The sequence below is a fragment of the Phoxinus phoxinus genome, assembly GCF_949152265.1.
Source record: "Phoxinus phoxinus genome assembly, chromosome: 15".
In the NCBI taxonomy this organism is placed as follows: Eukaryota; Metazoa; Chordata; class Actinopteri; order Cypriniformes; family Leuciscidae; genus Phoxinus; species Phoxinus phoxinus.
This window is the reverse complement of record NC_136890.1, coordinates 27963978-27988103: the sequence shown is the minus strand read 5'-3', so window position 1 is coordinate 27988103 and position 24126 is coordinate 27963978. Positions and strand designations below refer to the sequence as shown.

Below are 24126 nucleotides of genomic sequence, written 5' to 3'. Positions count from 1 at the left end.
GTTGAGAGAGAGCGCCGCTGGGCGAGCCCCGTAGGGCTCGTTATGTTTGTGAATAAATGTGGGCGCGTGGTGGCGGGCACATTTATAACACCGGGGACACTGTGTTTGTGAACTGACTGACCGTTCGTTGGTTTCGTTTTTACAGAAACCGCGGAACGTGCAGTGTGTAGTGGTTGTGGGCACTGGGCAGTGGGCACGCTCACTACATGTAAAGCACAATCGACGTGAGTCGATTTTATGTGTGCAAGCCCTATGTTGAACGGGGCTGTGCTTGTGTGAAGGATTGGGCACTGGGTGGGCATTGCAGTTACACACATTACACCATCGGCCTTGGCCGGAACACCAGAAATTAAACTCTTTTTTAGATTTATCTGGGTCGCCGTGAAAACGGCGTTTGTGTGCAGGCAAACGGGCTTTACGGCCGGTTTGTTGGCTGCTAAATACACTGGTACAAACACGGAACTTAGGGCTGTACAAGCGGGAATCTTGGGTGGAAGTCCGGCCGCAGCGGGACCCGAACACCGTCTTTATCCTAGCAGGGCTAGGATGGCGCCGAGGCCTCGGGCTTGAGAGTGATCTTGGGCCGAGGACCACGCGGTGGCGGGCGGCGTCCGGCGGAGCGAGACCGTGGTCTCTCTCGGGCCTGTTGCTGCTGGGCCGGTGCGGCGGGCGCGGGGCGCTGCTGAGTTCGGGCAGGCGGCTGTTTAGGGCGGCCTGTTGCGGAACTGGAGCGCTTTGGCAGGAAATGTCTCATGGCCTGCGAAGTCTTCTGTACCTCGGCGTATCGGTCCGCGAAGTCCTTCACGGAAGATCCGAAGAGGCCAGTCGGTGAAACGGGAGCGTCGAGGAACGCAGAGCGCTCCGACTCCGCCATTTCAGAGAGAGTCAGCCACAAATGTCTCTCGGAAACAGTAGCTGAGGCCATAATCCTGCCGATGACGTGTGCGGCGGACTTTGTAGCACGAAGAGCTGATCGCGCCCGGGCCTTCCTCGTCTAGCTTGCGGAGGAGGTTGGCCTGGTGGATTTGAAGCACCGCCATGGTGTGCAGCGCCGATGCAGCTTGTCTGGCGGCGGAGTACACGCGGCCGTTCAAAGCTGATGACGTGCGGCAAGCTTTGGATGGTAGGACTCCCTTAGCCCGCCGTCCAGCAGAGGGTGGGCAAAGGTGAGTCGCTACAGCCTCCTCGACCGGAGGGAGAGCATGGTAGCCTCTGTCTCGAGCACCGTCCACTACGGAGAATGCTGGCGAGGCAGAGGTACGCACTCTGGCTGAAAATGGCGCCTTCCACGATTTCGCTACCTCTTCATGAAGCTCAGGAAGAAACGGGGCGTGTCTGGAGGGTGGCGCAGCGCGGTCTCCAGGGAGGAAGCAGCCATCCAGCCGGTTGAAAGCAGGCTGTTCGGGCGTCGACCAATCGAGGCCGAGGCTCGACACGGCCTGTGTGAGCAGACGCATCAGTTCTGCCTCGATGCTGATCTTCCCTCCTCGGCGTTCCGGAACAGTGGGGGAGGGGAGGTCCACGGAGCTCGCCCATCCCTCACTCCCCGAAGCGAGAAGTGAACAGCAGTCGTCATCTCCCTCAGATACGGCTTGCTGGTCGTCCTCCATGACAGACAAAGCGGCGGGCTGCGGCTGTTTTTCCGTCGGTGAGCGACTCAAACGAAGTGGTGAGAGGAGCTAGCGGCGGTGGCGGCGGCGAGCTCCTCGTGGAGGGAGGTTCCGGGACCCGCTGAGCGCGGCGCTTTTTACGGCGCGGCGCTACAGGGGGTGGGTGAGCAGCTTCAGCGAATGATGCAAGGCGAGTCCGCAGAGTCGCGATGGGCATCATGTCGCAGTGATGGCAGCCGCCATCACCGAGAGCGATAGCTGCATGTTCCTCGCCCAAGCAGGAAACACACAACTCGTGGTGGTCCCCGTCGATGAGCGCGGCTCGGCAGGAGCCGCAGGAAACACGAGACATCTTTAAAAAGACACTCGTTGCTCTTCTCTGTGAGGAAAAAATGTGTGCCGCGGTAGGCGAACACACACACAAAACACACACAAAGTGAAAGGATATTCCACGCCGGAGAAGCGTAGCAGGGAACGGCGGCTGAAGGCGGCGAAGGCGGAGGCTTCAGAGAAAAGGCTCGTCCTGCTGAAGCGCTTGTTCCAAACGGCTGTGGCGGCTCGAATCCGATCCAACGATGCGTGCAGCTTCGTGAATTTTAGAAAATCAGAGTGGAGAACAGCTATGCTCGTATTTATAGGCCTAGGCCACGCCTGTTTCGGCGGGAGATGACGCAGAAGGGCGCGAAGCGCCCTCATTGGACAGCGTCACTGGCCTCGCATAGGCTGTGCTTTTCTGGCGGAGCAGCCAATGGGCGCGCGATTTGCTCCGCCTAAGGTTGTATGCTACAGAAAAGCGTTTTACAATATTTACAAAATTAAGGATTAATTTTTAGGCTTCAATCTCGAAAAAGAAATATCTTTCCCGTAGCGTCTTCGACGCAGTACGAGAGAACTCTACGTAAGAGAACTGGAGGTTACCAGCGCCAGTGTCCACCAAGGTACACAATTTTGTGGATTCCTCAATTTAGCTATACATTTCCCCAATGGCTGCAGTGTGCTTTTATTGTACATGACAGGACTTGTTCAGTCTTTTCAATTTGTGTGGCTGGGTTTAACAGGTTGACAGGTATTATATTACAGCTGGCTCCACAATCTAACTGAAACTTCACCTGTTCTTTTCCCAGGAACATGGCAGCAAATAGTTTTGAGGGAGGCCGCTGTTTCTCCTTCATCACTGCGTTCACTGTCTCTACTGTTACACACAAGATGTCCTCATAACTTCCATCATCTGACTCCGTAATGGTATGCACGGTCTTTCTTGTCTGTGATTTTGTTCTGCACATTGTGGCAAAATTATTATCTTTTCCACACATTCTGCATTTCTTTCCATAGGACTTTTTTTTTTTTTCTCGTGCATTTTCCCACAAAATTTTCAGCTTACAGTGCTCTTACTTTTCTCTTTTCCCACAGGCTGTTTTACAGCGTGCACTTCCTATGTAACTCGTCCTTCAATCGTTCTGTTGTATTCCTGTGACAACTCAGTTGCCTCACAGGTTTGCACACATTTTTCCAAAGTCAAATCTTGCTCCCTCAGAAGTCTCTCTCTCAAAACAGAACTGGATATGCAAGATGTTTTAACATGGTTGAACATTCTGTGCCCCAGGGATGAGACGAGGGGGACAAGTTAGACCTTTGCTATTGTTCCAGGCAAAGTTTGTTCATCGATACGGAGTCTTTGCTGGAGGCTGTTGATCTGTTTTTTTTAAAGCTTTTTTTTGTTTTTGATGTTAAATGCACAAAGCAGTGTCTCCTCATCTGGGAGTTTCTCCAGGATGCTGTGTATCAAATTAATGGAAAAGAGTCTTCCTCAGTAAAATTTGAGGACAACAGTTGTTTCAGGCCCACGTGATATTTAGTCGCATTTTAAATGTTTGTTGCTGTTCTTAATAAATCAACACCTCTTAATAAATGAAATCATAATCGTATAAGCGTTCAAATGAGTTAATGACTTTTAAAGGTGCATTGTGTAATATTTAGGAGGATCTGTTGACAAAAATGCAATATCATATAACGTTTTCAGTGGTGTATAAAGACCTTATTTAAAGTGTGTATGTCAGGTTAAATTTTTTTTTTTTTTATATATATATATTAAATAAGGTTTAGATGTCTGAGTGAAAATGTAATTATCATTAAAGGGGTGGTAAAATGCCATTTTCACAAGATGTAAAATACATTTCTGATGTCCCCAGAAGTGTGTATGTGAAGTTTTAGCACAAAATAACCCACAGATATTTTTATATAGCATGTTAAAGTTTTCACTTTTTGAGGATTTGCAAAAACGCACCGTTTTGTGTCTGGCCCTTTATATGCAAATGAGCTGCTGCAGAGGGCGGGGTTTCAAGAGCTCATGCGTGTGTTAGCAGCTGCGATTACCTCACGCAGACACACTAAAATGACAGAAACTGTTCTGTCTTTAATGTCAAAACGGAGTCAGACAAAGATGGAGAGACAACATGTAGAATGCAACAGGACGTCTCTGAAAGGTTAGTTGATGAATTTATGTTGCTGATGTGGTGTTAACTATCTTCAATTAGCATATTCTGTCATGGTAATCTATAAATCGCTCGTATAGGAACTGTTGTGAGATGCACACAGAGTGACTTTCGATTGCATGTGAAAAGATGGGTGCTAAAGTTTGAGCTGACTCACTTCTGTGACAAAATACTATACAAATATTACAAATACAAATATTTGACTTGTTCCCTCAACTGCGTGTTCCCGGGGGCGGGGTTTATGTACATTTTAGACTTGCTGATGTCACTAAACCCGGAGGAATGTCGTGTAGTCCCTACCAGCCATTTGTTGTAGTCCTTAAAAAAACGATTTCTTTAAAAGCAAATACAGTTCAAAGCAAAGCTCCCTTTGCTTTGAACTTTGAGCGTTGTAACTTTGCAGATGTTGTTTATGCTCAAACAGCAACATTACACACTAACTAAAGTTGGAAAAGTGAAATCATACTTTACCACCCCTTTAAAATTATTACTGTAACTGCCCTACAATAAGCTTTATAGCCATTTCTGTCAAGATCATATTTTTAAAACGCAGCTGAGCTGTGACGTCATATGAGGGAGACGTGCCAACAAAGTTCTATTCAAGTATGGAGAGTTTTGAGTCTGAGGAGATGCAAAATCCCCCTCAAACCTATACGATGGCCCACAGCCATACAATTTTGAGCCTCCCAGGCGGGAGACAGATAAGGAGCCAAACAGAAATGTAAATAATTCATATAGAAGAAACATAAATATCTGGTGTGAAGAAGAACCAATGGAGAGTTGGTCAGGTGTCTGGTAAGTATAGGCGCCGCGTAACGGTATGTATTCGTATTGAACCGAAACGGTACGGGTGTCACGGTTCAGTGCATGAATATATATGGAGAATACACGGTATAAAAATAAATTAAACTCGCGTGCAAATTAATTAATGCGGAACTACTGTTAGATACGCGGGTTATTTAGGGACACCTAATCTGTAGCTCCGCCTTAGCTCTGAAGCTCCGTGGCTATAATGAACAGGCTGCGATCGATGTCAATATTGCAATGCTGGAATATGTTGGTGTGTGTGTGTGTGTGTGTGTGTGTGTGTGTGTGTGTGTGTGTGTGTGTGTGTGTGTGTGTGAGAGGGAGAGGGAGAGAGAGGGGCGCGATCGACGTGCTTCTACTACAGTAGCATACACCGTAGGCACCGCATCAGCTACCAGTCTCACTCGGGTTTTAAATCCCATTTTATAACTCATGAGATCTCCAACCGCGTAGTCCTTCTCAGTGAAATGGGCGCTGCAAATGACCGAAGTCTTGGATACCGAAGCAGCACTGAAGTCGGCGCGTTTGGTCCGAACAAAGTTGACCCAGGCACGGAACACAGTGGACTCTGTGACCGGTTTTAATGGTGTTTTTGCACCCAGCACAAACGCAGTAATTCACCATCGTGAAAATACGCCTGCGTATACTAACGACCTAACTTAAATAACTAACTAAATAACTAAATAAATGTCCTAATCACTAATTCTCTCGCTCTATCACTCGTGCAATTATCAACACAGCTCAGCGAGCTGGGGAGACGTCTCCCTCATATGACGTCAAACGATTCGTTTGGAATGAGGAGCAGTTTTAAGGGAGGACTGAAAATAACGAACTTTTTCATCTTATATTCTGCCTTTAGGAATCGAAAAACATACAAAACAATACATCAACTTATCAAACGTCTATTTCCCCTCACTATTTTGTGTTAATCAAAATAAAAAATTTAACCTGACATACACACTTTAACGTATGTCACGAAGAACTTGTTTTTCCACCTCCACGAATGAGACGAGTGTCGTTCATTGTCACCTTGTTTAAGTAAATTGTAGTTTTCCTTGCTTTACCCCGGTCTTAACCCTTTAGAAAAGGCGGTGTCGTCGCCGACACATACGAGCAAGCTGTATTAATTTTACCGTAACTCATTTCTTTTTAGCCGAGACAATACCTCGTCCAGGTTTCTTAGATGTTCTTTCTCACTCGTCCCTGTGACTAAAATGTCATCCAAATAAACTGTGACGTGTGGCATGTTTTGCAAGATTCCTTCCATAGTGCGTTGGAAAATGGCTGGGCTTGATGCAACTCCGAATGGTAGCCTACAGTAAGTGTACAGTCCCTTGTGTGTATTGATAGTGACATATTTCTTTGCACTTTTGTCAAGCATGATCTACTGATACGCGTGGCTCATGTCCAGCTTTGAGAATTTCTGCCCTCCAGCTAACTGTGCAAACAAATCGTCCACTCTAGGAATTGGATATTGTTCCACACTGGATGCTCTGTCTACCGTGAGTTTATAATCCCCACAAATTCTAATTTAGCCATCTGGCTTCTTGACCGGTACAATGGGTGCCGCCCATTCTGAAAACTGTACTGGTTCTATAATTTTCTCTTCCACCAGTCTTGAAGCTCTGCCTCCAAGGGTTTTACTGCGAAGGGAGTTGCTTGCGCTGTCTCATCTGTTAACATTCCTTGCAATTATTTTACATTTTTGTTTGCAGACTCCATTGCTTGACAGATATTAAATGCTTTCTCGAAGTTTAAGTCCACCTCCGACAATAGCCGTCTCTGCATCCTGTCATCATTTACTCCACACACACGAGTCTGTCTCGCAGCATTTTGAAAGCATTGTCCCGTAGTCACAATGCTGTGCTAACTTTTTCAACTCAGCCACATATTCAGCAACAGTCTCTCCATTCTTCTGTGTGCGGGAATTAAACTTAAACCTTTGCACGATTTCACTCTGCTTTGGATTATAATGGGCTTTGAGCACGTTTATCAACTCATCATATGTTTTCTCCCCTGGAGTCATGGGACACAGTAAACTTCTCAACAAACTATAAGTGGCTGCACCTACCCCACTTAATAGCACTGCTTTCTTTTTGTCAGCATTGGTAATCTCGTTTGCTTGAAAGAAAAAGTCTAACATTTCACTGTATTCCTCCCATAATTGTGTCTCACCGTCAAAAGGGCTCATCGGACAACGTGCCTTGACACCGTGATAACAGACTGACACTCCACCACTCAGTGTTGCCAGACGTACGATAATTATCGTATTTGTACGATAATTTTGACCTCTGTACGATGTACGATCAATAATGAAAAAAATCCCATAATGTACGATAATTTCAGAATTGCCCGCAAATTAGTTAAAAAATCTCCCGAAATCTAGATCGAGCAAGCAAGAGCGCGCATGTGTAGCGCGCGCACAGCAGAGAAAGGGAGTGAGAGACCTTGCGTGTGTGTGCTAGTGTGCGTGTGTGCCTCACGAAGCGTATGTAAGGACCTAATTTTTTTACAGTCTATGGTAAGGACCCAACCAAGCGAATTATTCTGATGTCCAGTGAATCTTGCGATTCAGATTCGTGATTCACGAAATGAATAATTCAGATGAACCATCTGAATTTGCGAACCGCTTTGATTCAAAAGAACTGAAATGATGTAAAGATTCTATCCTGCTGTACTTTGTACCACATTCAGAGGTGTAAACACCCTCATTTGCTTTTGCAGCAATCATTTAATGCATAGACTGTGTGCAAGTTACACTTAATTAACTATCCTGATAAAATTAGATATAAAAAGGGAAAGATATAGATTTCTATCTCCATAAGCACTCTCCTATTATTTAAAAGAAAGAATAAAAACCATAAAACCATAAAGACTACAACTTCTTTTGCTGAGAAAGTAGTCAACCACCCTTTTCAGCTTAAAGTGCAATACAATACACCACATCATTTTCTTGAGAAGTGAGATGGTAAAACATGGTGTAGGAAAAAAAAGTTAATTCATTGATTAAAAACAAAATTGATTACATCAATTCCAGCAAACTATTATGTTTCCCTTTAAAATTAATCACACACCCTGTTCTTTAGTTTATGGGCTTCCCTGAAGAGAGGAATTTGTCTTTCCACATTGCAAATGTGGGTTTTGTATTTCATCCCACATCACAAAAATCATGTGCGGCAGAAATCTGTGGACTAAAATGATTTCTCTGTAATAGCAAGGGTGAAATTTGTCAACGTTCTCAGCTGGGACATGCAGACCAGCGGTTCTTACACCATTGTGGGATGTAGGTTTGAGGCCAGCCTTTTCCAAACACATTCCCATGTAAACATCATCAATGGGCAGTATAATTATAGAGTGAGACATGTTGTAGATTGTCCTGGCCGTGAAGCCTGAGAGAAGAAAGCCTCCTCCACCACAGTAAGGAGGATATCTGTCAGACTCCTGAACCTGCACCGGGACAAAGTATTTACTTGAAGAGTGTCTAATAGGCCCTACGTTCTGGATGAGGTGCCCGGTAAAGAGATGTTTACTTCCATCATTGTCCTCTTGACCTTGAAGATACTCAATCATGTTAAACGTATTGGCAAATATATCATCGTCCCCGTTTAAGAGAAATCTAGCCTGTGGGCACCATCTTTCCATCCACTCTAGGAAAAGGATCTGCTTCAGTGTGAGGTTAAAGAATGAATCATTGAAGTCCCACTGTAAAATGTCCTTGTTCTCATTGTTCTCCAGCTCCAATAGCTTATTCAACCTGCGCTTCTCGAAGCCAGTTTTAGTTGTTCCGATTATGAAGACTCTACGGATCCACACACCTTTGTGCAGTCGTTCCTTAGCCCATGTTTTCCGCAGGACTTCTCGACGCTCGTAGTTTACTGGAGAACTCTTGATGACCAGCAGAAGGAAGACATCTGCAGAGTTCAGGGGTCCACCACACTTATTAGGCAGGTCGAGCAGCATGGGGAAATTCCTACAGTGTCGGTAAAGCAGGAAATCTTGGATATTAACTGGCAGAGTAGAAAATCCGGTCACATCATAAGCCGACATATTCTGCTGACAATGTGAAGACAAAGGCTGGGAAGTTTTGGATCTGGGCAAATGGATTTGACGATGGAGCATCTCATATGTGTTTTTGCTATTTGATGTCACGTCGTCTTCAGTGTCGTTTTTGTTCATGATAATGAAGAGGCACACAACACCTGTGAGACTTAACACTATTGTCTCCATGCATTTCATTTTCATCTTCGCACCTGTTTAAGAAAAGAGACACAATTCGCAGTATGAACACTAAAGTTCTCTCAATAAGGATTAACACGCACACACACACACACACACACACACACACACACAAACTTTTGTGATCTGCAGAAGTCATACAGATAAAAAATAAAAATCAACATGAGGATTATCAGAATTTTCATATTTTTGTTTAAAATTGGATACACACATTAATGTCCTTAAAGGGGTCATGAACTCAATTATTTTATTATTTTATAATGTTTCCTGGGGTAAATACAGTAAGATAAGAGCTTCCTTGTGCAGTGTAACAGCGTCATTTATTTCATAACAAGTTTTGGCAAGTGTCCAGATAAACTTGTGTGATTGACAGCTTGGGTGATTGAAAAGGAATCGTTCTTTGATCGCTCGTATATATATAGCTATATATATATATATATATATATATATATATATATATATATATATATATATATATATATATATAATTAATCACAGTTTAAATACTATTATTTTCAAAGAGAAACAATGTGAAGTTGATCGTTTAGTCAGTCACTGACTTGATTTACTGATCCATAAACATTGAACCATTTTGAGAGAAAGATAATCTGTCTGAATTTGAATAATTACACATCAGAAATCACTGATCACAGATCAGGCATTGGAATAAACATGGTTACTTACATGTTTGTGTGTCATTTCATGACATGGTCGATCTGTAGTCACGATTTAGCTCTGAATTGGACGGGCTAGGGCAGTCTGCTTTTAGCCCACCCGGCGAAATCTAGGCAATCAGTGGTCTACGTTTAACGGCTTGGCTACAACCCTGATTTAGACCAGCAATTAGTAGTCTTTAGCCGAAATAGTCTTACAATTGTTTACATGTTTTTCGTCCACGCAGCTTCATGTTTGCTGTCACACATAACATTCATACGCAATCTACGATCGATATTATTTGACTGTCTTTTAAATTAAATAAAAATGCAATTACATTTCTCAACCGCTAGATGGCAACAGCCCTACTGGGGCATGACTACTGGCAACGCGAGACTTGATAGTTAGTAGAGATCACTGTTCTCGCGATCGCGGGATATAAATATTTCTACCATTTTGAACAATTTTAAACGAGCCAGAGCATTGCATTCAGCTGTCGGTCAAAGAGAACAGGTAAAAGACATTCCTACTTTTGTCTTGTAAGTAGGCCTATCTGTGTTTTCGTTTTGACGTGCATTTTTATCTAAATTATTTGTTATCATGTGTTGTTGGAATCGTGACATTTTAGTGGGTAGGCTACAGTGTAACATATGCACGTAACCCCATGTTTCCATGTGGCCTTAAACTCGAATTATCTGAATCCAAAGGGGTAAACATTAGCCTGAGTGCCAGCCCGAACCCCGCCCACAACATTTTTTGTTCGGGAAGTTCGGTCTGAACTCGATCCGTTGAGGAGTAATTTTCATAGACAGTATATAAACTGGACACAGCGTTTGTCCTTAGTTACAATAGTTTGTCCATAGGTTTCAACGGAGAGAAGTGAAGTCAATTAGAAGCACTCACTTCCTGATGGCTGGGCGTACTGCGCAGGCTCAAACTGAGCTTGACGACGTAGATGTGACGTGAGCAACCTGTAGGTCTTCTAGTAGCTGTGGCTAGAGAAATCTGAATCATTCCCTTCCGAATCTCGCAAAGACGGAGAGCGTGAGTATTAGCTGTCCATGAGCTAGCAGCAGGATCAACTTTATCACTCTCTATGGGCTTCTCCCTTGACTTTATGCCTCCACGTCCCGCCGATTGCTTGCGAGCTTCTCTGCATGTCTACACGGTAATTTCTCTACAGTGCGACAGAGTCGCGTGGTTATGACGCAATCGTTAGCCTATTTTTACAAAAACTGCTTCTACAGGGCCATAATGTAAGATACAAGGTAATGGAGCCTTTAATACATTTTCGTGTTTCTTTAGAAATCAAATGGAGTCTTTAAACGCCTCAGATGTAAAGTTATTCGCTGTCAAAGTGACGCCAAAATGAATGGGAGTCAATGGAATGCTAACAGCAGGTGGGGGTCCGCTAGCCAATGGCGGCAATCGGGGAAGCTTCAGTGTCTTCCGGAACACTGCCCCCTTGGATAAAACAGAGCGTTGCCATGGAAGCAGGATTCTAACCGTAGAGACGGAACGGACCGTTTTCTTTAGCGGAAGCCATATAAATCGTTTTTAAATCAATAAATTATTTTTTTAATTAATATTTTGTGTCAAAGGACTGTGATGCTCTATTACAAACAACATTTAGCCTATTTTAAACGCTAATAAGCCTAAACTAATTTATTTGAATCTAAACTGAAACTGTACCGACGTTGGGTTCGCGCATCTCATTCGGTCCAAACGTTTCTCCATATTTGCAATGTAACAATTGGATGCTAACTATTAAGGCGAGACACTACAGGTGAATAGGGTACAATTTTAAAATAATAGATATCACCATGAAACTTCCTCAGTTGATTACTTACACAAGTTCATAAAAAATGTATTACAAGTTTTTGAAATGTGTATGTTTAACTATGCAAATTAGGCATTATCTCATTAAATATGTGCAATTTTGCATATATTTTCGGTAGATAGATCTGAACCTATGATAAAGCCAGGTGCAAAATTATTTTTTCATTTTGTTTACACACAAGATGAAAAAAGATGTTCAGAGGGATTTCGGGATATACAGTATGCTTTCATTACCTAGGAAATCAAAATAGGCCTATAGGCTACTGTCTATAGTTTTAGATTTAGATTTAGTTTTAGATTTTTAGCCTAAAAAAAAAATCGATTTTCGCCATATTTTTTTTATTAAAATGTCACATAAATCAGGCCAGAAAAGATTTATTAACAAATCCCTCTGAACATATCTTCAGAATACTGCTAAGTGTATAACTGGAAAGTTTGGTGTACACAGGTGCTGCAGAGGCTGAGATGTTTCTACTGGAGAATGACAAAAAACTAATTTTCAGAAAAAGGCATTTAAAGATTTGTAATGTAAAAAAACATACTTTTTTAGTGGAAACAACTATTTACTGACACAATATCTTATCAAATCATTAGCAACAACAATACAAACCACCTAAATCACATCAAAACTTATAAACACAGCATTTATGGCCTTTAACTGAACAGTTGTGAACTGTGTTGTGAACAGTTCTGAACTGTGTAGTTGTATATCGTCCCCCAGGTCAGCTTGGCAGTTTCTTAGAGGAGCTAGATGTGCTACTCTCTTCCTTCCCTGAGGATGGCACTCCTCTCATAGTTCTTGGAGACTTCAACATCCACCTTGAAAAACCTCAAGCTGCTGATTTCCACACTCTGCTTGCCTCATTCGACCTCAAACGAGTATCGACTGCGGCTACTCACAAATCAGGTAACAAATTGGACCTTATTTACACACGCTACTGCTCCACTGACCATACTCTTGTCACTCCACTGCACACCTCAGATCACTTCCTCCTCACTCTCAACCTCAACCTGCCCCAGAATACAACACGCACTCCTCCACAGGTCACCTTTCGGCAGAACCTGCGCTCACTCTGACCCTCTCGCCTATCCTCTTTGGTCTCATCCACACTTCCTCCACCAGACCAGCTCTCAGCACTAGATACTAACAGTGCCACTGATACTCTTTTCTCCACTCTAACATCCTGCTTGGACAACTTCTGCCCGCTTTCCTCCAGGCCAGCCCGCCCCACTCCCTCTGCCCCCTGGTTATCTGATGTTCTCCGTGAACATCGTGCTAAACTCAGGGGTGCAGAGAGGAAGTGGCGCAAATCCAAAGATCATTCTGACCTTGATCTTTATCAATCCCTCCTCTCTTCCTTCTCAGCTAACATATCTACTGCTAAAATTACTTACTATTAGGGGTGTAACGGTACGCAAAAATCACAGTTCGGTACGTACCTCGGTTTTAAAGTCACGGTTCGGTTCATTTTCGGTACAGTAAGGGAAAGAAATGCAAAACATTAAACTGCTGGTTGTTTACTATAAACTTTTTTTTAACAATTTGTTTACACTTTTTTCAAACACACTTTTTAATAAAATATAACGTTAGGCTAATAAATAAAAACGATATATAAAAAAAAAAGAATAAGAAAATATAGCTGCAAGCAGCGATTACGGGCCCAAGCCGGTGGCACCGCCACCCTGGCACCGGGGTGGCGGTGCCCCCGGCTTGGGCCCTCCATTGCTGCTTGCAGCTATATTTATTTATATATATATATATATATATATATATATATATATATATAAAGCCGCCACCCCCGTTGCCTTTCGGGTTCCTGTGCACGACGGGCAATAACATAACCCGCTTTGACTGTCGAGAGGGCAATATAGCCCTATGTATCACTCGATTTTATTTAACCAAATGTTTTTTTAACAAAATATGTTATTTATCTGATTCATCCAACCCTATACTGCACTCTTTTACTAATACTATATTATATTTCATCGTTTTCATGTCTTGCCCTCAAACATATCTGTTTAATCTGCTTATTTTTAAGTTACACATAATACATTGATTGAAAAAAAACTCAAACTTTTTGTTTATGGTAATATTATTTGATACAGAAAGAAATAAGTGAGACTGTGGGAGTGAGGGGAGGGTAATGACAGCCAAAGGGAGACAGAGACAGATAAGTTTTGAAACTAAAAAAATGACATCCTAACTTTGATAATGTTTAAATATACATAAAAATGCAGCATATCATTAATTGAAATTAGTGTACTTTAAAACACTTGTTTAAAATAAAAAACACATTTATACATAGTATAAAACACTAGATGGCACAATTGTTCATAGTCTTTCTGCTCCCCTCCCCACACACACAGACAGGGGGGCTGTCTGTGTGTGTGCCCTCCCTCCCCTCCCCACACAGACACACACAGGGGGGGCTGTCTATGTGTGTGTGTGTGCCCTCCTTCCCCTCCCCACACACACACACACACAGACACAGACACACACACACAGACACACACACACAGACACACACACACAGACACACACACACACACACACACACACACACACACACACACACACACACACACACACACACACACACACACACACACACAGAATGGCTGGGGGAACTCTGTCAGAGAGAGGCAGAGAGAGACAAAACCACATTCAAACCAAAATATCTGACTTCCTGTTGGTCGGAGCTAATGACTGTAAATCAGAAAGTTGTCCGGCTCGATGTGCACAATATACATACCAAGTTTTGTGACTGTAGGTAAAACTAACCCCCCCACTTTTGTCAAAAGTAACACACTTCCTGCTGCCAGTTGGTGGCGCTATAACTTTGACTCACATTAGTTACATCCATGTGATCGCTCTCTTACAACAAACACGCTACTGAAGTTTCATCAAGATCAATGAATGTATGAAGACGTTATAACACATCGTGTTTCTCTTTTCTCGCCATAATTTCGTTTCCTCGCCACGGCCAAACTGTTCGAGATATCAAAAATCCGTCAGCAATTTAGTATCCTCAATGTCTTGACGTCATGCTGACCGAGTTTGGTTGCGATTGGATGAATTTTCTAGAAAGAGTGTTTCAAAATCCAGGGGCATGCGTTTTCATACCACCCACAATAGCCGACTTCCTGTTGGGCTGGCGTAAAACTTAGAGCACGAAAGTTGTTCGGCCCGATGAGATCTAAATGTGTACCGAGTTTCATATTATTACATGCAAGCGTGTTTGATATACGGACAAGTGTTTGAATCCCATTCCAGGGGGCGCTGTCAAGCCCCCCTGCCACGCCCGGGTACCAGCTTCTGTCCGGCCCTGATGGCCGCGGGTTCTGACCTGTGTGCAAAATTTCAAGAGTTTTCGAGCACGTCAAGGGCCCCAAAAGTGCCTGAGATTTTGCACACAGCAGAGAAAGGGTTAAACTAAACTAGCCCCCCTCCTCACACACACACACACACACATACACAGATCCCCCCCTCCCCTCCCCTCCCCACCCCACCCCACACAGACAGACACACACACACACACACAGAATGGCAGAGAGACAGAGAGAGACACAATTCACATTCAAACCACAATATCTGACTTTCTGTTGGTCGGAGCTAATGACTGTAAATTAGAAAGTTGTTCGGCTTGATAAGATCAAAACACACGCTGAGTTTTGTAACTGTAGGTAAAACTATAACTAAGTTATAACACACTTTATGCATCCTTTTTTAATCATAAATTCGTTTCCTCGCCACGGCCAAACCGTTCGAGATATCAAAAATCCGTTCGCAATTTAGCATCCTCCATGTCTTGACTTCATGCTGACCGAGTTTCGTGGTCATCGGATGAATTCTCTGGGAGAAGTGTTTCAAATGCCAGAACATGCGTTTCCATACAGCCTATAATAGCCGACTTTCTGTTGGACTGGCGTAAAACTTAGAGCACGAAAGTTGTTCGGCCCGATGAGATCTATATGTGTACCGAGTTTCATATTATTACATGCGTGTTTGATATATAGACATGTTTTTGAATCCCATTCCAGGGGGCGCTGTCGAGCCCCCTTGCCACGCCCGGGTCCCAGCTTCAGCGCGGCCCTAATGGCCGCGGGTTCTGACATTTGTGCAAAGTTTCAAGAGTTTTTGAGCACGTTAAGGCCCCCAAAAGTGCCCAAAAGGTTTTAAAATAATAATAATAATATTAATAAAGAAGAAGAAGAAGAAGAAGAATAATCCTTAGAAAAACAATAGGGCCTTCGCCTTTTCAAGGCTTGGGCCCTAATAAAATACTGCTGCAAAGTTCTCCACTAAATAAAATACTCTCAAACCAATATTGGCCGTGATGCTAGCTAGCTAGAGGCTGGGCTAAAGCGAGTGTGCCGTGTATGTGGTGATCTTTATTTATGCGATATTTATGTCCGAGCCCGAACCGAGAGTTAAAGTCCAATGTTTTTTTCTCATACTAATGACACGTGTACGTTTGTTTGTGTGGAAAGCCCGCTTTTAACAGAAAGGCATTCGGAAATGTCCACAGATGAGCGCATCAGCGCTCTTAACACAGGCGCGCTTGCACGTGTTTCGTTGTCACAGCAACATAAACAAATCTCCGCACACAGGAAGACAGATGTTATGGTAATATTTTACATGTATTTGAATCACAAAAACGATTCATCAGATTTAATCAGTGCAACGCGGAGACTTCTGACATATGTTCGTGTGGAAACTCGGAATTGATGAATGTTCTGCCCACAAAACTAGCCAAATTACGTGAAAGATTGCATTCGGTGCACATGTGCACCGTACCGAAAGTCCTGTACCGAAACGGTCCGGTACGAATACATGTACCGTTACACCCCTACTTACTATCACAACAAAATTAACAATTCTTCTGACTCTCGCATGCTTTTCAAAACCTTCTCCTCCCTTCTTAACCCTCCTCCTCCTCCTCCTTCATCTACCCAAACAGCTGATGATTTTGCCTTATTCTTCATAAACAAAACTACCACCATCAGCGGCCAATTTACCAATCCACAAACTAACACACACATTTTACCAGCTAACACACACATTCTACCTTCCTTCTCCTTGCTTTCAGAGACAGAAGTCTCCAAACTCCTTCTTTCCAATCGCCCTACTACCTGTCCGCTTGATCCCATTCCCACTAACCTACTTCAAGCTATTTCTTCCTCTGTTATACCCACACTCACACACATCATAAACACATCTCTTCACACTGGTACATTTCCCACAGTATTCAAGCAGGCTCGGGTAACCCCACTGCTTAAGAAACCCACTCTAAATCCAGCACATCTAGAGAATTACAGACCGGTATCTCTTCTTCCTTTCGTCGCAAAAACACTTGAACGAGTTGTTTTCAACCAGATCTCCTCCTTTCTTACGCAGAACAACCTCTTGGACAGCAATCAGTCTGGCTTCAAAAGCGGACACTCGACTGAGACTGCTCTGCTCTCAGTAATTGAAGCTCTGAGATTGGCAAGAGCTGCTTCCAAGTCCTCAGTTCTCATCCTGCTGGATCTGTCTGCTGCCTTTGACACAGTTAACCACCAGATCCTCCTGTCAATCCTAAAGATGAAGGGAATCTCAGGAACTGCACTCCAGTGGTTCAAGTCTTATCTCTCGGGTAGGTCCTTTAGGGTGTCGTGGAGGGGTGAGGCGTCTAAGACCCAACATCTAGCTACTGGTGTGCCTCAGGGCTCAGTGCTTGGACCACTTCTCTTCTCCATCTACATGACATCACTAGGATCTGTGATTCAGAAACATGGCTTTTCCTACCACTGCTACGCTGATGACACACAACTCTACCTCTCATTCCAGCCTGATGATCCGACGGTAGCCGCTCGCATCTCAGCCTGCCTGACAGACATTTCTGGCTGGATGAAGGACCACCACCTTCAACTAAACCTTGCGAAGACAGAGCTACTCGTAATCCCGGCTAACACAGCACTTAATCACAACTTCACCATTCAGCTAGGCTCGTCATCCATAACTCCATCAAGATCAGCCAGGAACCTTGGAGTTGTAATTGACGACCAATTGAATTTCACAGATCACATTGCTAGCACTGCCCGGTCATGCAGATTTGCCTTGTACAACATCAGAAGGATCAGGCCCTTCCTATCAGAGCATGCTACACAACTGCTTGTTCAGGCGCTTGTTCTATCCAGACTGGACTATTGTAATGCTCTCCTGGCTGGTCTCCCAGCTTGCACTGTCAAACCTCTGCAACTGATCCAGAATGCTGCAGCTAGAGTGGTCTTCAACGAGCCGAAGAGAGCACACGTCACTCCTCTCCTAACAAAATTGCACTGGTTGCCGATTGCCGCTCGCATCAAATTCAAGTCACTGACGTTTGCCTACAGAACAACCACTGGCACTGCTCCCTCATACCTGAACTCATTACTTCAGACTTATGTGCCATCCAGAAACTTGCGCTCTGCAAGCGAGCGCCGTCTTGTGGTGCCATCTCAAAGAGGCACAAAATCTCTTTCTCGGACCTTTACCATGACTGTTCCCTACTGGTGGAATGATCTGCCTAACTCAGCCAGAGCCGCTGAGTCCGTACCCATTTTTAAGAAATTGCTGAAGACGTATCTTTTTCGGCAGCATTTAATCCAGTAATACTAACACACTCTTCTCTATTCTAACAAAAAAAAAAAAACAAAGTACTGTACGTTGGATTGTACTGTGAAGGGTCATAGCACTTACATACTGTTGGTCTACTGCTAGTTTAATTGCTTCTATTGTTTCTCATTTGTAAGTCGCTTTGGATAAAAGCGTCTGCTAAATGAATAAATGTAAATGTAACAGAAAAACAGTCAAAAACACACATATAAATGTCAGAGTGCGTCACGTGATGCATCTGAACGAATCACGTTGTCAGAAATGGACATCAGCCAATGAGATTTCGGTTTTAGAGTTAAATGCCTATTTTACTTTCACGATTGGTTGCTGATTAAAAGGAAATTACCATATTTGGATCCGACAGCATTGTACAGCAGAGAGAGAGAGAGAGCTTTCCAGCGATGTGTGAGATTAAAGGAGAACTCCGGTCAATTTTAACATTGAGCTCAATTTTTAGTACATTTGGAGTGCTGTCAATACAGAGAACGACAAAAATCGGTGTTGCCTACACCGTGTCATCTTATTTTTAAAATGTGCACCCTATTGACTTGAATGGGGTCTAATTTTAAACCTGCTTTTATTTCTCTTATCATCCTTGATGTGTCATACAAGTGCCCAGCCATGTTGAGTGATTCCTTCAGAGTGAACACGAGTGAATCTAACTGCAGTAGATGTGAAAGATATGAATAAAAATGGTTATATCAGCCAGCGCACATACCTGTATTTAGTTCCTGTTTTCGGTTGAAGTCCACAGTAGTCCATTGTCGAGTTCACGCGCATAGGTTTAGTCATAGACATGTATAAAGGCTAGATGGCTTACCGGCGCTGAGAGCCAATGGGACCCGAGGACGTCACACGGCGGCCATCTTAGGACAGGACCGCTCGTCCAGTTATAACATTAAAGTCTATTGTGCATGTAGTGCTGAAATAACTATATTTTGCTCAATTTTCAACCGATTTTCAAACGTCAGGGATGCCATGAAACACACAGCTACGCTGCAATGTTAAGCGTTTCTCAAAACGTGAAGCTACAATTTAAACATCGGCATCAGCACAAATCATAGCCACGTTAATAAGGTTTGTAATAAACCAAACCGTTTGTAAATCCGTCAAGAATTCAGCAAGTTACGAGCATTTGTCACTCACCTTCCGTCCACAGCAGCAGGGAGCAGCAGCGCAGTCTCCTGACCTAAGATGGCCGCCAAAGTGACGACACAGCTGACTCCGCCTTGAGCCATCTAGCCTTTATACATGTCTATAGGTTTAGTTACCTATGATCACGCGCGTGAACTCGACAATCGACTACTTTGGACTTCGACCGAAAACAGGAACTAAATACAGGTATGTGCGCTGGCTGATATAACCATTTTTATTCATATCTTTCACATCTACTGCAGTCAGATTCACTCGTGTTCACTCTGAATTTTAAAAATAGGATAACACGGTGTAGGCAACACCGATTTTTGTCGTTGTTCTCTGTATTGACAGCACTCCAAATTTACTAAAAATTGAGCTCAATGTTAAAATTGACCGGAGTTCTCCTTTAAAAGAAGCAGAGAGAGATCGCGGAGCAGCGCGTTGATTTAGAACGCCAACTTTTGTTGAATTTCGGAGAAATCTACAGACGCAAATAGACAAAGTCTGGTAAAATAAAGATCTAAATGTGTATTTTGGACTTTTTTTTCACGTCTGAAAGAAGACATATGTTATTGAAGACAAATAGCCCAAAATCTCAAAATTGACCAGTGAAAAAAAAAAACTAGCCTATGTTTTTGCCTGCCGTGTCTCGCCTTAATGTAAAGAAGGCTCTTCGTACTTCAGTCGAGTCCTAATATAGGCTACACGATGCAGCATCTTCAAGGGTAATAACAGCAATTTATGACTGCACAGCCTTTATATTGTAGAACAGACCAATTAAATTAAGCAGAATAACTTTTTGTTTGGTTGACTGTTTTATTTTAATAATGAACATGCTGCGATGTTAAGTTAGCTATGCCAAAAGTGAACTGATATGTTGTGTATGTTGTTTTTATTTTAGCTCCATAAGATGGGTTGCTGCATGGGTTTCCAGCGGAAAGACATGTAGTGTTTTTACTTTATCAAAGTAGCATTGAAATATGTTTTTGGCTTTAATGATTGTATTGACTGGTAACCGTTTTATAAAAGTGTGCCTATAACGACCTTCAGCCGTGACAGCCGGTCAACACAGCACATCGTTTTTTTTTATTTTATTTTTTATTTTTTTATAAATGCTTTATTTGAACATTCATTTTACAGTGTGAAACAACCAAATAATAACAAAACAATTATTAAGAATAACACAGCACATCGTCAATCGCAACTTATTACTCAAGAATCATCATAATGTCTATAAAAGAGCCCAGTAGGCTATGCTACGTATACACATCTTGTCGTCGCATTAGTTTCATTTTCTAAGAGCAACAGTCGAAACCCAACATCATTTAAACTCATTTAAAATAAAAATATTGGTATTTTTACCTATCTTTGAAGAAAGAAAGAAAAAACACGCACAGTAAATTGTTTAGCTATCTTTTTTTTATCTTACCTGGTCGTTAATTAGCTTCTTCGGATAACGTCAAAAGTAGCCTAACATTTGAGTTTTTTGTTAATGTTGAATTACTGTAGGCTAACAGCCACCCTGTAGGCTATTCACTGCTGAAACTCTTTCCTCCTAATGATGAGGAAATAAACTGTGGAGCCTCTAGCTACTGCTGTCTATAGAGGAATGTGGATTAAAGATAGACAGAGGCAGTGTCTCAAAACCTGATGTGCTGCCTACCTAATTCATAACAGAAACATTAGAATGTAAGCAAATGGATTTATTCTGACTCACAAAGAAACACATTTCTGTTAACTGATTTTGCACAAATATATAGAGAGAGATTTAATTTTTTTTTTACTTTTTGAAATTAAAATATCCTAACAGTGAACAGTGAAAAGAAGAGGCTTATATAGGCATATACTTGAATGGAATTATCCTATCTTTAGTCCACTTAAACCCCACCCCTCCAGACTTGCCTTCATCTTGGTGCCTTTAGTTGCACTAAAGGCACCAAGGTTGCGGTGCCACCGGCTTGGGCCCTCCATCGCTGCTTGCAGCTATATTTATATATATATATATATATATAAAAACCGCCACCCCGGTGCCTTTCGGGTTCCTGTGCACGACGGGCAATAACGTAACTCCGCTTTGACTGTCGAGAAGAAGTCTGCTTTAGAGCTTGCATCGGTGTGGGTTCTGCAAAAGTGCGCATGGAGGGCACATATCAACCACAAAGTATGCGTGAGCACCCTTCCGAAACCTAAAATGAAAAATTAGACACCCTACAGTCTCATGGACTTAACGGACACATGAAATCAGCAGCCATTGTAAGTACACAACACCGAAAATTCCTATGAAGTGTGGTATATATATTCATTGAAATTACTGTACTTTAAAACACTTGTTTAAAAGAAAAAACACATGTATACATAGTATAAAACACTAGATGGCACAATATACCTATTTTTAATAGAGTCTTTCTGCCCCCCTCCCCACACACACAGACAGGGGGGGCTGTCTGTGTGTGCCCCCCCCCCCCCCCCACACACACACACACACAGAGAATGGCAGGAGGAACTCTGTCAGAGAGAGGCAGAGAGAGACAAAACCACATTCAAACCAAAATATCTGACTTCCTGTTGGTCAGAGCTAATGACTGTAAATTAGAAAGTTGTCCGGCTCGATGTGCACAATATACATACCAAGTTTTGTGACTCTAGGTAAAACTAACCCCCCACTTTTGTCAAAAGTAACACACTTCCTGCTGCCAGTTGGTGGCGCTATAACTTTGACTCACATTAGTTACATCCATGTGATCGGCCTCTTACAACAAACACGCTACTGAAGTTTCATCAAGATCAATGAATGTATGAAGACGTTATAACACATCGTGTTTCTCTTTTCTCGCCATAATTTCATTTCCTCGCCACGGCCAAACCGTTCGAGATATCAAAAATCCGTCCGCAATTTAGTATCCTCAATGTCTTGAATTCATGTTGACCGAGTTTGGTGGCGATAGGATAATTTTTTTAGGAGGAGTATATAAAATTCCAGGGGCATGCGTTTTCATACAACCCATAATAGCCGACTTCCTGTTGGACTGGCGTAAAACTTAGAGCACGAAAGTTGTTCGGCCCGGTGAGATCTATATAGATCTAATACCGAGTTTCATACTAATTCATGTAAGCGTGTTTGATATATGGACAAGTGTTCGAATCCCACACACAGACAGCCCCCCCTTTTCTGTGTGTGTTTGGAGGGGAGCAGAAAGACTCACACTGATACAAGCTCTAAAGCAGACTTCTTCTCGACAGTCAAAGCGGGGTTACGTTATTGCCCGTCGTGCACAGGAACCCGAAAGGCAACGGGGTGGCGGCTTTTTATATATATATATATATATATATATATATATATTAGGGGTGTGCAAAGCAGCCGCTATTTGTATCTGTATTTGTATTTGTTGAGGGGGGAAAAGTATTTGTTTTTGTATTCGAGTAAAATTCAAAATAGGCGTAAAAATCGTAATCTTAAAAAAAAATTTGCGTTACACTTCTAATTTACGTTATGTGTAAGTATTCTTTAATTATATCCATTATAATAATTATGGATATGCAATATTGGTTGATGTTTTTCCATAAATCCAGCAATGAAACAAGGAACGTCATTGAAAAGAAAATAACATAACATCCATGGTTAAACCAACAACTAAAATACCATTGTGAACATTATGAAGCTTACATCTTGCTGTCTGCAAAAGACAGAGTAACTTAAATGTAGCCTACCATATAACTCCCACACGTGCATACAATTCGACACAACTACACAAGCATTTTTAACCGAACGTTAACGTTACTCTGTCAACAGCCCGCGCTAAACAGCTGACGTTACGTAAACAGAGCGAACATGAGCGCACCCGACTGCAGACGTCAATAATGCAGCGTAATGGAATAATCTCCCGATCAAACTCCGCTTCTCGAAAGTTTTAAACTGCTTCAGGAACCCAGTTAAGGTACAAACATCTATTCAACAAAAATAGTGATGGAGTTAAGTGTTTTTTCGCTCAGCCGAGCGCTCTCTGTTGCTGTGTGGAGCAGGCTGTGTCCGTTACTCACTCACTCTCTCACTCATCCGGGCGTGCACTGTGGTCTCATGAGGAAATGCAGCTTTTTGATATAAAGTTTTTCCTATTCCCGAATACAAATACTTTTTAAAGTATTTGTTCGAAATAAGTATTTGTAAAAAACACGTTATTTGTGCCTTTCCGAATACCGTATTCGGGTTCGGCTCCACCCCTAATATATATATATATATATATATATATATATATATATATATATATATATATATATAAATAAATATAGCTGCAAGCAGTGATGGAGGGCCCAAGCCGGTGGCAGCGCCAGCCCGGTCCCTTTAGTGTAACTAAAGGCACCAGGGTGGCGGACGGTGCCACCGGCTTGGGCCCGTAATCGCTGCTTGCAGCTATATATATATATATTTTTTTTTGTTCTGTTTCCTCCAACCCCCGTTTTGAGCTATGGTTTTGAGTCGCCGGATTTTTTGTGGGTTTTTTTTGTATTTTTAACTTGTTATACATGCTGGGTTTCATTCCTTTTTAGTTTTTTGCTCCATGTCCTGTCCTGTTCAGAAATGCACACGTCAGAAGTATGGAGTTTCGGCAATGTTCTACATGTGCTCTTATCTTACTGTGGCATCAGTCAAAAAAATACAAACGGGTGAGTAAATGAACCTACATGTGATGGTGCCATTACTGTATGAGGAGTGGAT

The 24126-nt window shown here is 42.6% G+C and overlaps 1 protein-coding gene and 1 long non-coding RNA gene across 4 annotated transcripts in view; one reads left to right on the top strand and one right to left on the bottom strand.

The window, feature by feature from the left end:
- The window catches only part of LOC307012221, a 54064-nt gene that overhangs the window by 12008 nt on the left and 17930 nt on the right, over positions 1 to 24126 (top strand). For 2 of the 3 annotated variants that reach the window (XR_013800591.1, XR_013800592.1), the window contains exons 1-2: positions 10219 to 10312; positions 23958 to 24074. This is a non-coding gene — a long non-coding RNA (uncharacterized lncRNA). Of the gene's footprint in view, positions 1 to 10218; positions 10313 to 23957; positions 24075 to 24126 lie in introns of those variants that run through there. The other variant, XR_013800590.1, reaches the window with a different exon arrangement.
- On the bottom strand, positions 7734 to 20962 carry LOC307012217 (N-acetyllactosaminide beta-1,3-N-acetylglucosaminyltransferase 3-like). The gene is made up of 2 exons (XM_079638628.1): positions 20842 to 20962; positions 7734 to 9159 (listed from the first exon to the last, which is right to left on the bottom strand). The coding sequence occupies exon 2, from the start codon at positions 9149 to 9151 to the stop codon at positions 7997 to 7999; it is 1155 nt and encodes a 384-aa protein (XP_079494754.1). The 5' UTR covers positions 9152 to 9159; positions 20842 to 20962; the 3' UTR covers positions 7734 to 7996.

Coding starts and splice junctions, on each gene's coding strand:
- LOC307012217 (XM_079638628.1), bottom strand. CDS start 9,151: ATGAAAATGAAATGCATGGAGACAATAGTGTTAAGTCTCACAGGTGTT.